The sequence below is a fragment of the Silurus aristotelis genome, assembly GCF_946808225.1.
Source record: "Silurus aristotelis genome assembly, chromosome: 13".
NCBI lineage: Eukaryota > Metazoa > Chordata > Actinopteri > Siluriformes > Siluridae > Silurus > Silurus aristotelis.
Window position 1 is genome coordinate 11556435 of NC_139586.1, and position 13693 is coordinate 11570127.

Below are 13693 nucleotides of genomic sequence, written 5' to 3' on the forward strand. Positions count from 1 at the left end.
TCTAAATGTACCTCAATTTAATCATTTTCAAGTTTTTAATACTCTAATTACCATGGGCATGGACAAACATGGATGCTTTATTCAAAGCTTTATGCTGTTTTATTATTAGTGAAACCATTCCCAATATAGAGCACAAAGACAAAATATTAACATTTCACCAAATAGATTAAAACTACAGTAACGAGACTGTTTTGAAAATGTAAGAAGTAGAAAGTACAGATATTTGTGTAAAAATTTAATAAGTAAAAGTAAAAAGTTGTCTAAAAAAAAAAAAAGTAAAGTACTGAGACCAGAAAAATGTACTTAAGTACAGTAACGAAGTATTTGTACTTCTGTACTTCCCTCCTCTGATTATTTCTGTACGATAAATAGGACCTTGCTGTAAGAGCGCGGCTGAAAACAGGCTTTGGAATTGGACGCACATTTATGACGTCACTTGTCTCTGTATTGTGATGGATGTATCTTAGTGACAAAAAACAAACAAATAAACAAACAAAGTATCTTAGTGACAGAGGACGCGGCGCGGCAGACCATTGCTGGACTTCGTGCGGTTCAGGTGCTTAACAGCGATCAAGAGCGAAAATGAAGTTGATGGAACCACTCGGTGCTGCAATAGCGGATCTTCCACTACGCCCTCTGCTGTTTACAGGAGTAACTGCAGCCTCGGCAGGTATTTTCTGCTATTTGTTTAAACGGGGCGATGGAAAGAAACCAACAGCGGACCCACAGGACAAAACTCCACCCGAAGCAGGTACAACTATCTCTCAGTTCTGGTGTAGCAACCCATGTAGAGCTGATTTTACTTCTCTCTTTTCAAACTAATCATCTGAGTAGAAATTATTTATTCAGTCCTGCAGATACTAAGGGGCTTTAGTCAGATTTTCTATAAGATGCACTGATATATGTGTAAATATACAGTGAGGAAAATAAGTATTTGAACATGCTGCTATTTTGCAAGTTCTCCCACTTAGAAATCATGGAGGGGTCTGAAATTGTCATTGTAGGTGCATGTCCACTGTGAGAGACATAATCTAAAAAAAAAAAATCCAGAAATCACAATGTATGATTTTTTAACTATTTATTTGTATGATACAGCTGCAAATAAGTATTTGAACACCTGAGAAAGTCAATGTTAATATTTGGTACAGTAGCCTTTGTTTGCAATTACAGAGGTCAAACGTTTCCTGTAGTTTTTTTTACCAGGTTTGCACACACTGCAGGGGGGATTTTGGCCCACTCCTCCACACAGATCTTCTCTAGATCAGTCAGGTTTCTGGCCTGTCGCTAAGAAACACAGAGTTTGAGCTCCCTCCAAAGATTCTCTATTGGGTTTAGGTCTGGAGACTGGCTAGGCCACGCCAGAACCTTGATATGCTTCTTACAGAGCCACTCCTTGGTTATCCTGGTTGTGTGCTCCGGGTCATTGTCATGTTGGAAGACCCAGCCTCGACCCATCTTCAATGCTCTAACTGAGGGAGGAGGTTGTTCCCCAAAATCTCGCAATACATGGCCCCGGTCATCCTCTCCTTAATACAGTGCAGTCACCCTGTCCCATGTGCAGAAAAACACCCCCAAAGCATGATGCTACCACCCCCATGCTTCACAGTAGGGATGGTGTTCTTGGAATGGTACTCATCATTCTTCTTCCTCCAAACATGTTTAGTGGAATTATGACCCAAAAGTTCCATTTTGGTCTCATCTGACCACATGACTTTCTCCCATGACTCCTCTGAATCATCCAAATGGTCATTGGCAAACTTAAGACGTGCCTGGACATGTGCTGGTTTAAGCAGGGGAACCTTCCGTGCCATGCATGATTTCAAACCATGACGTCTTAGTGTATTACCAACAGTAACCTTGGAAACGGTGGTCCCAGCTCTTTTCAGGTCATTGACCAGCTCCTCCCGTGTAGTTCTGGGCTGATTTCTCACCTTCCTTAGGATCTATGAGACCCCACGAGGTGAGTTCTTGCATGGAGCCCCAGTCCGAGGGAGATTGACAGTCATGTTTAGCTTCTTCCATTTTCTAATGATTGCTCCAACAGTGGACCTTTTTTCACCAAGCTGCTTGGCAATTTCCCCGTAGCCCTTTCCAGCCTTGTGGAGGTGTACAATTTTGTCTCTAGTGTCTTTGGACAGCTCTTTGGTCTTGGCCATGTTAGTAGTTGGATTCTTACTGATTGTATGGGGTGGACAGGTGTCTTTATGCAGCTAACGACCTCAAACAGGTGCATCTAATTTAGGATAATAAATGTAGTGGAGGTGGACATTTTAAAGGCAGACTAACAGGTCTTTGAGGGTCAGAATTCTAGCTGATAGACAGGTGTTCAAATACTTATTTGCAGCTGTATCATACAAATAAATAGTTAAAAAATCATATATTGTGATTTCTGGATTTTTTTTTTTAAATTGTCTCTCACAGTGAACATGCACCTACGATGACAATTTCAGACCCCTCCATGATTTCTAAGTGGGAGAACTTGCAAAATAGCAGGGTGTTCAAATACTTATTTTCCTCACTGTATATATGTCGGTGAACTCGACAACCCTATTAAGTCGACGTTTTTGAAGTGGAACCGCCAAATTCTCGCTTTTTTCTAAGCTTTTTTTTATCGGTTATGTCGACTTTTTTATGTCATCGAACCCTGATATCTCGAGCACAAGGGGGGAAAAATTTGCCATTTAACGTCAGTTATGTCGATCGGCGCTGTGCAGCCGCAGAAGAACTCGCGAAAGTGGCGGAAAAATCAAGCCTTACAGATGCTCCAGGTGTTGTATTGTATACTGGTGAATCTCTGCTGTTAGTTAGAACACGGGGGGGGGGGGGGGGGGGGGGATCCGCGATGCGCTTTGGGAAGAAAAGAGCAGCCGCTGAGAGAGTGCCGGTGGAAAGACACGTACATAACAACGACCGCCGTGAACCAACATATACCAACAATAACGGACGGTGAGAGTGTGGAAGTTTAAATAGGAGCTGGTGATGATGATAAACGAGCACCATATGTGCGCGATTAAAGCCGGGAGCTTCAGAGAAAGCGGCCGAGAAAACACCTGCCACGCCGAAGGGGGCCGAAGGGGGCGTGGCAGGGGGATCCCTGACTGTTAACAAACATGTACTGTATGTACATTTTTATAGCATGCCTTCATCAAACAAATCGCGGCAACGCTGTTGTGTAAAAAAACCCTCCAAAAACACGTGCATGTACATTCTCATTTATTAACGCACATCATGTACATAAAGAAATTTCAAGCACGTTAATATATTGCCGTCATATTGATTTTCGTTTATCTCGATCATCGGTTATCTCGATGCTTTTTGGCGTCCCCCTAGGACATCGACATAACCGGGTTCCACTGTATATATGTGTGTGTGTGTGTGTGTGTGTGTGTGTGTGTGTGTGTCCACCCATATTAAGGATTTTAGGTTAATGAATGTGTAATAAAATGTACCAGTGTTTTGTTAGTCCACATTAGACATGTTCATCCGGAACATCACTGAATTTATTCAGGAGAAAAGTGGAAAAAAAGGAAATAGTTGTGGTGTAGAAATCAAAAACCCAGATGCTGCTTTTGTGGAAAGCAAAATAATAATAATAATAATAATAATAATTATAATAATAATAATAATAATAATAACAATGTCTTTTATATATATCTTTTATTCCAGTGTGTGACCAGGCCACAGAACTGTCTCTGCTCCAACCCAAAGAGGTTCCTCAGTACCAGGTCAAGATCAGTTTGTTCTGCTCCTAACTTTTATTCTGTAGTGTTCGTTTAGGTGTCGCACAACTGCATCTTCATATTAACATCAATCATACTCGAAAATCTCTTTTATCACTTATCACACATTCTATTGTGCTGAGTCAGTTTATAAAAGTGTCTGAATGTGTGTAGAATTGAATAAAGTTAATAAGCTTTAATTGTTGTACTTCAGGTCTCCCTGGCAGAAGCAGAGAAGAAACACCAGAATGCTGTGGAGAGCATCACACAGATGAAGGCTGAGAAATCTGCCCTCCAGGGCCAGATAGAAACCCTTCAAAAGACAGTGCTGGAAATGGGGAACCTGCTCAATGAAAGTAACATGAATTGCAACAATCTAAAGAACGTAAGCAGGAAAATTATTACATTATGCAGCTACTTAATAACTTATGAGATATTTTGATGTTCATGTTGAATGATGAGTTTAATGCAACCAAAATGAAAACAATTTGCAATTAAAACAAATTGCATATGTGTACATTTAACACTCAAATTTAACCTTTTTCCACCATGTGTGTGTGTTTAGGAATGTAAACAAGTGCTGGAGAGTCACAACCTCCTAAAGATCAAGTGCAAAGAGATGGAGGAGTCTGTGGCACACAAGGAGGAGCTACTGAAGGTAAACTTTTCTTCTGATAAAAGTATGTCTGCTATTGTGAACTATGTGTGCGTGTGTGCGTGTGTGTGTGTGTGTGTGTGTGTGTGTGTGTGTGTGTGTGTGTGTGTGTGTGTGTGTGTGTGTGTGTGTGAATAATTTTCTCACTTTTGGTGACTTTTCATTCAATTTATAAAAGTGTCTGAATGTGTGTAGAAGTAAATATAGATAATAAGCTTTAATTGTTGTACTTCAGGTCTCCCTGGCAGAAGCAGAGGAGAAACATCAAAATGCTGTGGAGAGCATCACACAGCTGAAGGTTGAGAAATCTGCCCTTCAAGACAAGATAGAAACCCTGGAAAATACAGTGCAGGAAATGAGTATCCAGCTCATTGACAGTTGTATGGAGTGCGACGATCTCACAAACGTAAGCAGGAAAACTCTTACATTATGCAGCTACTTAATAACTTATGAGATATTTTGATGTTCATGTTGAATGATGAGTTTAATGCAACCAAAATGAAAAAATTTGCAATTTTAACCAATTGCATACGTGGACATTTAACACGAGTTTAATGTGGTAACATTTTTCTGCTTTTATACATTTGAAGCGATTCTCATGAGTGATCAGAATGGTAGATTTTCTTCAGTCTTAGCCACGATCTCTGTAGCACTTTTACCATTTGCAGAGTCAAATTTGATGCTTCTGCTTCTTGTGTGTGTTTTAGGAGTGTGAACAGGAGCGGGAATCTCACAGCCTCCTGCAGGATGAATATGAGGAGATGAAGAAGACTCTGATAAACAAGGAGGAGTTACTGAAGGTAAGCTTTCCTTCCTATAAAACTTGGTGTGTGTGTGTGTGTGTGTGTGTGTGTGTGTGTGTGTGTGTGTGTGTGTGTGTGTGTGTGTGTGTGTGTGAATAATTGTTTTTTCACAGTTTGGTGACTTTTCTCTTTTTCCTCCCCATACAATTGAAGCGATTCTCATGAGTAATCAGTCAGTTTATAAAAGTGTCTGAATGTGTGTAGGCGTAAATATAGATAATAAGCTTTAATTGTTGTACTTCAGGTCTCCCTGGCAGAAGCAGAGGAGAAACATAAAAATGCTGTGGAGAGCATCACACAGCTGGAGGTTGAGAAATCTGCCCTCCAAGACAAGATAGAAACCCTGGAAAATACAGTGCAGGAAATAAGGAACCGGCTCATTGACAGTTGTATGGAGTGCGACAAGCTAAAGAACGTAAGCAGGAAAACTCTTACATTATGCAGCTACTTTAGTCACTAATGATGAATTTTGATGTTAATGCTGGATGATGAGTTCAATGCAACCAAAAGGAATACAATTTGCAATAAAATCCCATGGTCATATGTAGACATTTAACACTTGAGTTTAACATCTTTAACAACCATGTGTGTTTTAGGAGCGTGACCGAGAGCAGGAATCTTACAGCCTCCTTCAGGTTGAATATGATGAACTGAAGGTAATCTTTCTTTCTAATGAAACTGTGACTGCTATTCTGTTTGTGTGTAAATGATGATTATTATTATTATTATTATTAAAATTGAAAACATACACAACAATGCCAAGGATATTAAAAAGTTAGCACAGTGTCACTGTGGCTACTCACTTCATACCGAAAATACTATTTGTAGTGCGCCGAAATACGATTTGTAGTGTAGTCAGATTTTGTTTTGCGCATGCGAGAAATCATTTACCACAGTCTAGCGGTATGGTTTCTTTATGATCAGTTTCAAAAGTTTTTCTCAAAAGGAGAAAATTCTGAAACTCCACATATCGAGGGAGGGAATAGTTAAAAGATGTAAGAAATGAAGATGTTTGTTAAAGTATTCTGAAATTAGTGAAACAGTTAAGTAAATCATGTCTTTATCAAATTGAATAATAAATGTTAAACACACATACACACTTATAAACACATCTGTATTACCCAATTTGGGTCTAATAAATGTAAACTATTGAATTTTATTAAAATTTCCACCTTTTTTTTTTTTATTCAATCAATTTAATTTTTGCTTATTTAATCAATTACCCAATATAATCAATATTAAGTGTACTGCATTTGGGGTCCCTAGTGGTCAAGCCCAGATAAATGGGGAGGGTTGCGTTAGGAAGGACATCCAGCGTAAAAACATGTGCCAAATGAAACATGCGGAGGCGGTGGCAACCCCTAATGGGAGAAGCCGAAAGAGAGTTTAAGTGTACTGCATTTGATTAAATCCTTCTATATTTAATTTTAATAAAATATTTTATATTCTTTAACCAAGCAGGTATTTTATTTAAAACTATGATAAAGCTGATATATATATATATATATATATATATATATATATATATATATATATATATATATATATATATATATATATATATATATACTTATTTTTTCATTGTTTAATGACATTTAGTTTTTTTACCCCAATAATTTGTAAGATATTATTGTAAGTGATCAGTCAGGTTATTAAAATGTCTGCATGCGTATAGAATAATGGAACTTTTCCTTAATTGTTGTACTTTCAGGTCTCCCTGACAAACGTAAAAGAAAAACAGCAGAAAGCTGCAGAGATTATTGCACAGCTGAAGGAGGAGAGGACTGACCTCACAGAGGAGATTGAGAACCTGAGAGTGACAGTGAAACGATTGGGGAACCTGCTTAGTGGCATTATTTTTGATAGTGAAAAACAGAAGTAATTTAAAACAATTCTTGCACTAATACTTTCCTTTTTAAATAAGTGGACTGATCTGACCAAAAACAAAATGTTTTTTTTTTTTTTTTCGTTATTTATTTTTTCAGAAACTGCCAAACATCGATCCTCAACATAATATTTAACTATGAGCAAAACTATATATGGATGTAAATATTTCAATGTATATATATATAAATAAATAAATGTATTTACAAAACTTTTTTTGCATGTTCTTTGTTATTGGTCATAGCTGACACACACTTATAAAACATTTCTATTTACTGTTAAAATGCTAAAAAGGGTTTTGAGGGATCAGGGTGTTAATCCTAACCCTAACCCTAGAATATGAACACTGGTAATGGCAGTCTTTAATTCAGTGAGAATTTGTAGCAATAGTTTTGCCACGAAGTATGCATGTGAGGGGCTTTGTCGCGGAGCTTTTTCACATAATGTCTGAAATGTCTGTTAAAATCCCCAAAAAAGTTTAGTCCTTCACAATTTTGGACATTGACCAGTCAATAATAGTGTGGTCTATGGTAATGATCTTCTCACATACACTAAGAATAATATTATGTGGTTATGAACCCATGAACCATTTTACATACAATTTGTTTTCAAGAAGTTGACACATGATCTGAAAGGTCGAGTATATAAGAATGCCATCTGTCTCCAGCATGTCACTCGAAACATTGTTGAGCAGGCACTGTAAAATTGAGGGGAAACTAGAGAGGCCATACGGTGTTATCAGGTACAGGTGCCCATCTTCCACTCAGATATGTACTAGATTATATGTACTGTACAGGTCCAATTTAGTTAAGAACTTGGTGTTTTGTATCTATACATTGGAAACACGTCGTAAAGGATAAATGCAGTTCACCCTCCACTGGTTCAAGGCCTAGTAATCATTGCATCGCCGAAGGGTGCCATGAATTCACGAGGAGAAGGAAAAATTCTGTAGTGATTAGATGAAGTGGTAGAGAGTGTACCTAGGAATGAAATATTGGTGATTGGGGGCAGACTTTAATGGGCATGTAGGTGAAGGCAGCTAGACAGGATTGGATGTTGGTCTGTAGAATGGTTTTGGAGGTAAAGAAGAGGAGGAGAGTGAGGACTGAAAGATAAGATAAGATGATGGAAACTGAAGGAGGAAGACTGTATTGTGAGATTCAGGGAAGAGGTCATACAGGGGCTTGGTGGTGGTAAAGAGGTGCAGGATGTTTAAGCAACTACTGCAGAAGTGATAAAGGAGACAGCTAGAAGGGTACTTTGTGTGACATCTGGAAATAGAAATGAAGACAAAGAGACGTGGTGGTGAAATGAGCAAGTACAGGAAAGCATAATGAGAAAGAGGTTGGTAAAACAGAATTGGGATCGACAGAGTGATGAAAAAAGTAGGCAGGAGTACAAGGAGATGTGGCAGCAGGTAAAGAGGGATGTGGCGAAAGCCAAGGAAAAGCCATATGAGAAACTGTATGAGAAGTTGGCCATTAAGAATGGAGAAAAGGATTTGTTGATTGGCCAGGCAGAGGGACCAAACTGGGAAGGACTGTGGTGAGATCCGCTGTGTTGTATGGTTTAGAGACAGTGGCATTAACTAAAAGATGGGAGGTGGAGCTGGAGGTAGCAGAGCTGAAGATGTTGAAGATTTCGTTGGGAGTGACGAGGATGGACAGGATTAGAAACGAGTTTATTAGAGGGACAGCGGATATAGGACGTTTTGAAGACAAGGTGAGGGAGTCTCGATTGAGATGGTTTAGACATGTGCAGAGGTAGACCATGGGGTATATCGGTAGGAGTATGCTGAGGATGGAGCCACTAGGAAGGAGAAAAAGAGAAAGACCAAGGAGGAGGTTTATAGATATGGTGGGGGAAGACATGCAAGTAGTTGCCTGGAAAGAGGCAGATGTAGAGGACAGGGGGGTATGGAGACGGATGAGCCGCTGTGGCAACCTCAGAAGCCGAAATAAGAAGAAGGAAGACATAAGTAGCAATATTTTGTAGCCAATTCGAAACTTAACAGGTGGGGATAATAAAATTGGGGTTACATGTTTTCTCGACCTTGTGAGAACTTTTTTTTATGCATTTACCTGAATTCTGCATTTAAATCTACAAAATGGTATCAATCAGTGGTGTAGGATCTAACTCATCTTAATGCCTCTACCTGCATGCCTATGTAATTCTGTAAATGATCTAGGAGAAAGTTGTGATCTACTGTTTTGAATGCAGCACTAAGATCTAGCAAAACTAACAGCGTGATCATCCATCACCCTATCAGAGACTCTCTTCACTTCCACTACACTCCCACTGTACTAGTTTTTCAAAATTACCCCGGCACCATTTCTCTTTCTATTAACACAATGGTAGAAAGGTTCGAACCCACCTACAATGGTCCTGGCCTTACTCCATTTTCACTTGGTCTCCTGAGCACCCGACATGTCAAAATTTTTTATTTTCCATTTTATTAGCTAATGCTCTCCCTTCTCTAGTCATTGTGCCAACATTTAAAGTACTGACTTAACCTCCGCATTCCTACGCTTCTTCATTCCCTGCTGTCTCTGTAGGCATCTTCCCCCTGGAAGGGTCCCTACAATTTTAGGGAAGGGTCCCTAAAATTGAGCTTACGACACATGGCCTTGAGTGGAAAGTCTTGAGTAGAAAGCCATGGCTTTTGACCAATCCGGTAATGGGGTGCAGGACGAGACCTCTGATTGGCCCAGCGAGCACATCCCTGGGGAAAAAAAAGGGGGTTGGTAAGCATAAACCGTCTGAAAGGTCAATAGTCCAGTGGCAGTGGTAGGCAGCGCGTTATGGCCGTACTCTTCCCACAACAGCTTGTAGGACCATGAGGAGGCACCTTGGGCACAAAAGATAGAGAGTCTGGTCTCTAGCTCCTGATTAAGCCTCCCAGTGTGGCCATTGGTTTGAAAGTAGAACCCAGAGAAGAGGCTCATCGAAAGTTGGCCGTGAATTGGGGGCTCCGGTGAGAGAGGATGTTACAAGGATGACCGTGCAGATGAAAAATGTGCAGGAGAAGGAGTGCAGCGGTTTCTTTAGCCGAAGGCTAGGGGAATGAAATGTACCATTTTAGAGAACCGATCCACCACGGTAAGAATGACTGTGCATTTGGCAGAGGGAAGGAGTCCCCCCACCGAGAGGCCCTTAGGGTTCTTGTGTTGCATGCAGGTAGGACAGGCAGCTACAAATTCACTGACATTTTTCTGGACAGTGGGCCACCAGAACCGCTGCAGGAGGAAGGACAGAGTACGGTGAACCCCTGGATGGCAAAACAGAGGTGAGCACCACTGGGGGACTTGGGACTGCAGCTGCTCGGGAACAAAAAGTCCCTTAGCATGGCAACCCTCAGGAACCGGCTGTTCCACAGTGGCAAGTTAACTAGGTCTAGGTCCAGGGAAAGCACGGTAATGGAAGAAGGAAGTGTGGGTGTGGAGGTGGGGTCTCCTTCCTCCACAGGGGAGTGTATCCTTGAAAGAGCGGGATCAGGAATACTGTTCCTTAATCCCAGGCGGAAGGAGAAGTTCAAATTTAACCTGCGAAAAAAAGTTTCCAGCGAGCCTGCCGAAGGTTGAGGCATTGGGCGGTGCACAGATACTCCAGGTTGCGGTGATCTGTCAAGATCAAGAAAGGGGTCTCAGCCCCCTCTAACCAGTGACGCCATTCCTCCAGAGCAAGTCTGATGAAAGCTTGCTCCACATCGGGAGGCCACAAAAAAGATCGGCAGGAGGAGGTCAGTTGGTGGAGAGGGGCAGCAACCGAACTGTAACTTTGAACGGCCTAACCAAATATTCATAGTGACCCAATGGGGTGCTGAACGCCATCTTCCATTCATCCTTTTCCTGGATAAGAAACAAGATGTTAGGCATTCCTCAGGTCCAGTTTTGTGAAAATGGAAGCTCCTTGGAACTGTTTGAAATTCCAGATCCAGAAATTCGAGTCGGCGCCTGAATCCACAAAAGCTGGTGCTCCTGCCCCCACAGAGTATGCGACTGCTTAGTTCACTGGCTTGTGCGACCCTAATGGCTGGGTAAGAGGGCAACATCAGTGGAGGTTCTATCTTGAATGCTGCCCTGGGTGAACCACACCATGTGGGTAGAGTAACTCGCTGCCTATCAATGCCACTGGACTATTACCTTTTCAGACGGTTTATGCTTACCAACCCCCTTTATTTTTCACCCAGGCGGCTTCCCAGAGATATGCTTGCTGGGCCAATCAGAGGTGCCGTCCTGCACCCTATTACCAGATTGGTCAATAAACAATAACAATGTGGATTCATCCTACTGACGTGATGTCACTCCAGGTCTTGTCAAAGATCGCTTTTTTTTTCCCTTGCCCTGCCCATTTCATCCATGCTTAAATCCACCACTGGGTGACATCGCTTTGAAATAATACATTAAACTTTAACCGTTTACAATCAATTATTTTAACTATTTTATTTAACAAGTTTGATTGCAATATTAATAGATTCCAAAATATTCCTTAATGAGGACACTGGGAGAGTCTATTTATTTTTGAGTAGTTTTTTAACTACAGGCCATATTTATTATATTGTACCAAAACTATATGTGGGCAATTTCAATTAAAAATGTTTTCCAAATTTACAAAGGTTTCTTTGTAAAATTTTCTTCATGCTTGTGTTCTCTATACTTGTGTGAGACATTAATAGCCAAGTTCACAGCAGATCTACATTTGGCCCTTATCTCTCTCTCTCTCTCTCTCTCTCTCTCTCTCTCTCTCTCTCTCTCTCTCTCTCTCTCTCTCTCTCTCTCTACTGTATTTTTGTTTTCATTCTTTATTTCTTTTTTTTCCTCACACTTCTGCTGTCAATCGTGTCTATCATTTGTTTCTTCTGTCTCTCTTACACTCTTACTCTGCCGTTTTTCTCTTGTCTGTCCTTTTTTCTGCATGTCTTTCTCTGTGTCTCTCTGATGCTCTTTCTCTGAACACAAACAACCTGACAACTTGTGGCATGTGGAGTGCAGTAAGTCTTCTATTCCAGCCAACATTTTCATGTCGGCCCTATGCAGGTTTTTGACGGGCTGTCACTTGGGCTCTGCATGGGCAACCCAAATGGGGCCAAGAGAAATGTGTCCATCGGCTCCACATGGGACCCATGTGTTTTAGGGGCCCACATGACTCAATCATGGGTCAACCCACAAATGGCCCCTTTATGGGGTTGTTGTGGGACCACAGTGGGTGAGATTTAGGTCCCTTTAATTAATTTCATCATTGATTTCTGTGAGTGAATTCAATGTGTTACTATGGAAAATCCATTTCAAACCTCAGTTACAATGTAAAACTGTGCCTGACCAAACAAAGAACTAATATTATTTTATGTTCTGCTCTATGGTTAAAATTACATGGTTGAGTATTTGAACTGTGAAAAACTCATTCTTTCAAATTAATTCAAGTACCCAAGAAACAGGAATAACAGAATTACTGAGTAAAATAGTTCACTGGTGGGTCTATGCAGATTCCTCAGCTGCACACCTACAAAACAGTAAAAAAAAGAGAAGACAGTAAAGGCAATTTAGTACATTTTTAAATACTACCATTCACAGCAGCATCTAAAAAAATGCATCAATATAATGAAGACATATCCTAGAATGTCATCAGTGAATTGTTCCCACCTCTGCCTCGCACAGTAATAAATTATGCCAGGGGACCAGTCATGGAATCCAAAACTTAAATGAATGAATGTTACAATTAAAATATCAACCTTGCGTCTGAACTTGACTCTTAAACGAACATTTGGCCATTGCCAAAAGCCAGTGATTAGAACAATGATTCTGATCAGCTGAAAGATGTAAGTCACACCTAGAATCACAGTGGCCCAAAGTTCAACGCACTGCAACTGAAGAAAACATATGCAAATAGAAAAAAACACCAGCAAATTAAGAAAACAGCATGTTTCTGTGTTTGGTTGTGTTGTGAGGATTTGCAGCATGTTTTTGTACTTGGTTGCATTGTGGGGGTTTGCAGCACATGTGTTGTCAAACTGATAACGTTGTTTTTGTAATTTGCTGGTGTTTTTTTTCTTTCTATATGCATGTGTTTTCTTAAGTTGCAGCGTGTTGAACTCTCTCAGCCACAGTATAGGATGCCTTGATGATAAGTAATTTATAAGATATTTTTTCATTTCAGGTTGGAGTATTCCCTAACACTTATTGAACAGAGGCAAAAACAGTGATCAGGAAAAAATATTATTAATTTTGCAGCCCTAGCTAAAACCCACTGAATTTTACAAATATTGTGGACACCTGTCTGTGCTTATATGATTTCTGTTGCAACTGGAGTTAGCGAGCTCTCCCTTAACCCAGACTCAACGTGTTACAACGGCTTGTATCTAAACAGTAGCCTACCAAGAAAGTCATTGTTCACTGTCTTTCTCCCTGGGTTCAGTTTTTTGGCTAGAATTTGTGGAAAAACCCAGGAAAAATTAATAAATAAGCGGCTTCTTTATTTAAGCCGCGAGGTTAAAAACGTGGGAAAAAAGTGGCGGCTTATAGTCCGAAAAATACGGTACACTTCTGGCTGTACTGCCCTCCGATCATGGTTCCGCCGGGCTCTCAAAGCACGGTTGCCTTCTCTGTCTCTTGCAATTGTGAACCATTTACCAAGCG

General features: G+C 40.5%; 1 protein-coding gene across 1 annotated transcript in view; it reads left to right on the top strand.

Annotated features, from left to right (window-relative positions):
• Positions 1 to 477: 477 nt before the first annotated feature.
• LOC310736188 (uncharacterized protein) overlaps positions 478 to 13693 on the top strand; it is a gene marked incomplete at its 3' end in the record, with an annotated part of 73199 nt that continues 59983 nt past the window's right edge. The window contains exons 1-7 of the mRNA XM_083559561.1: positions 478 to 751; positions 3667 to 3725; positions 3934 to 4104; positions 4285 to 4377; positions 4610 to 4780; positions 5082 to 5174; positions 5422 to 5592. Of these exons, the coding sequence (XP_083415687.1) occupies positions 583 to 751; positions 3667 to 3725; positions 3934 to 4104; positions 4285 to 4377; positions 4610 to 4780; positions 5082 to 5174; positions 5422 to 5592 (927 nt within the window). The 5' untranslated portion in view covers positions 478 to 582. The remainder of the gene's footprint in view (positions 752 to 3666; positions 3726 to 3933; positions 4105 to 4284; positions 4378 to 4609; positions 4781 to 5081; positions 5175 to 5421; positions 5593 to 13693) is intronic.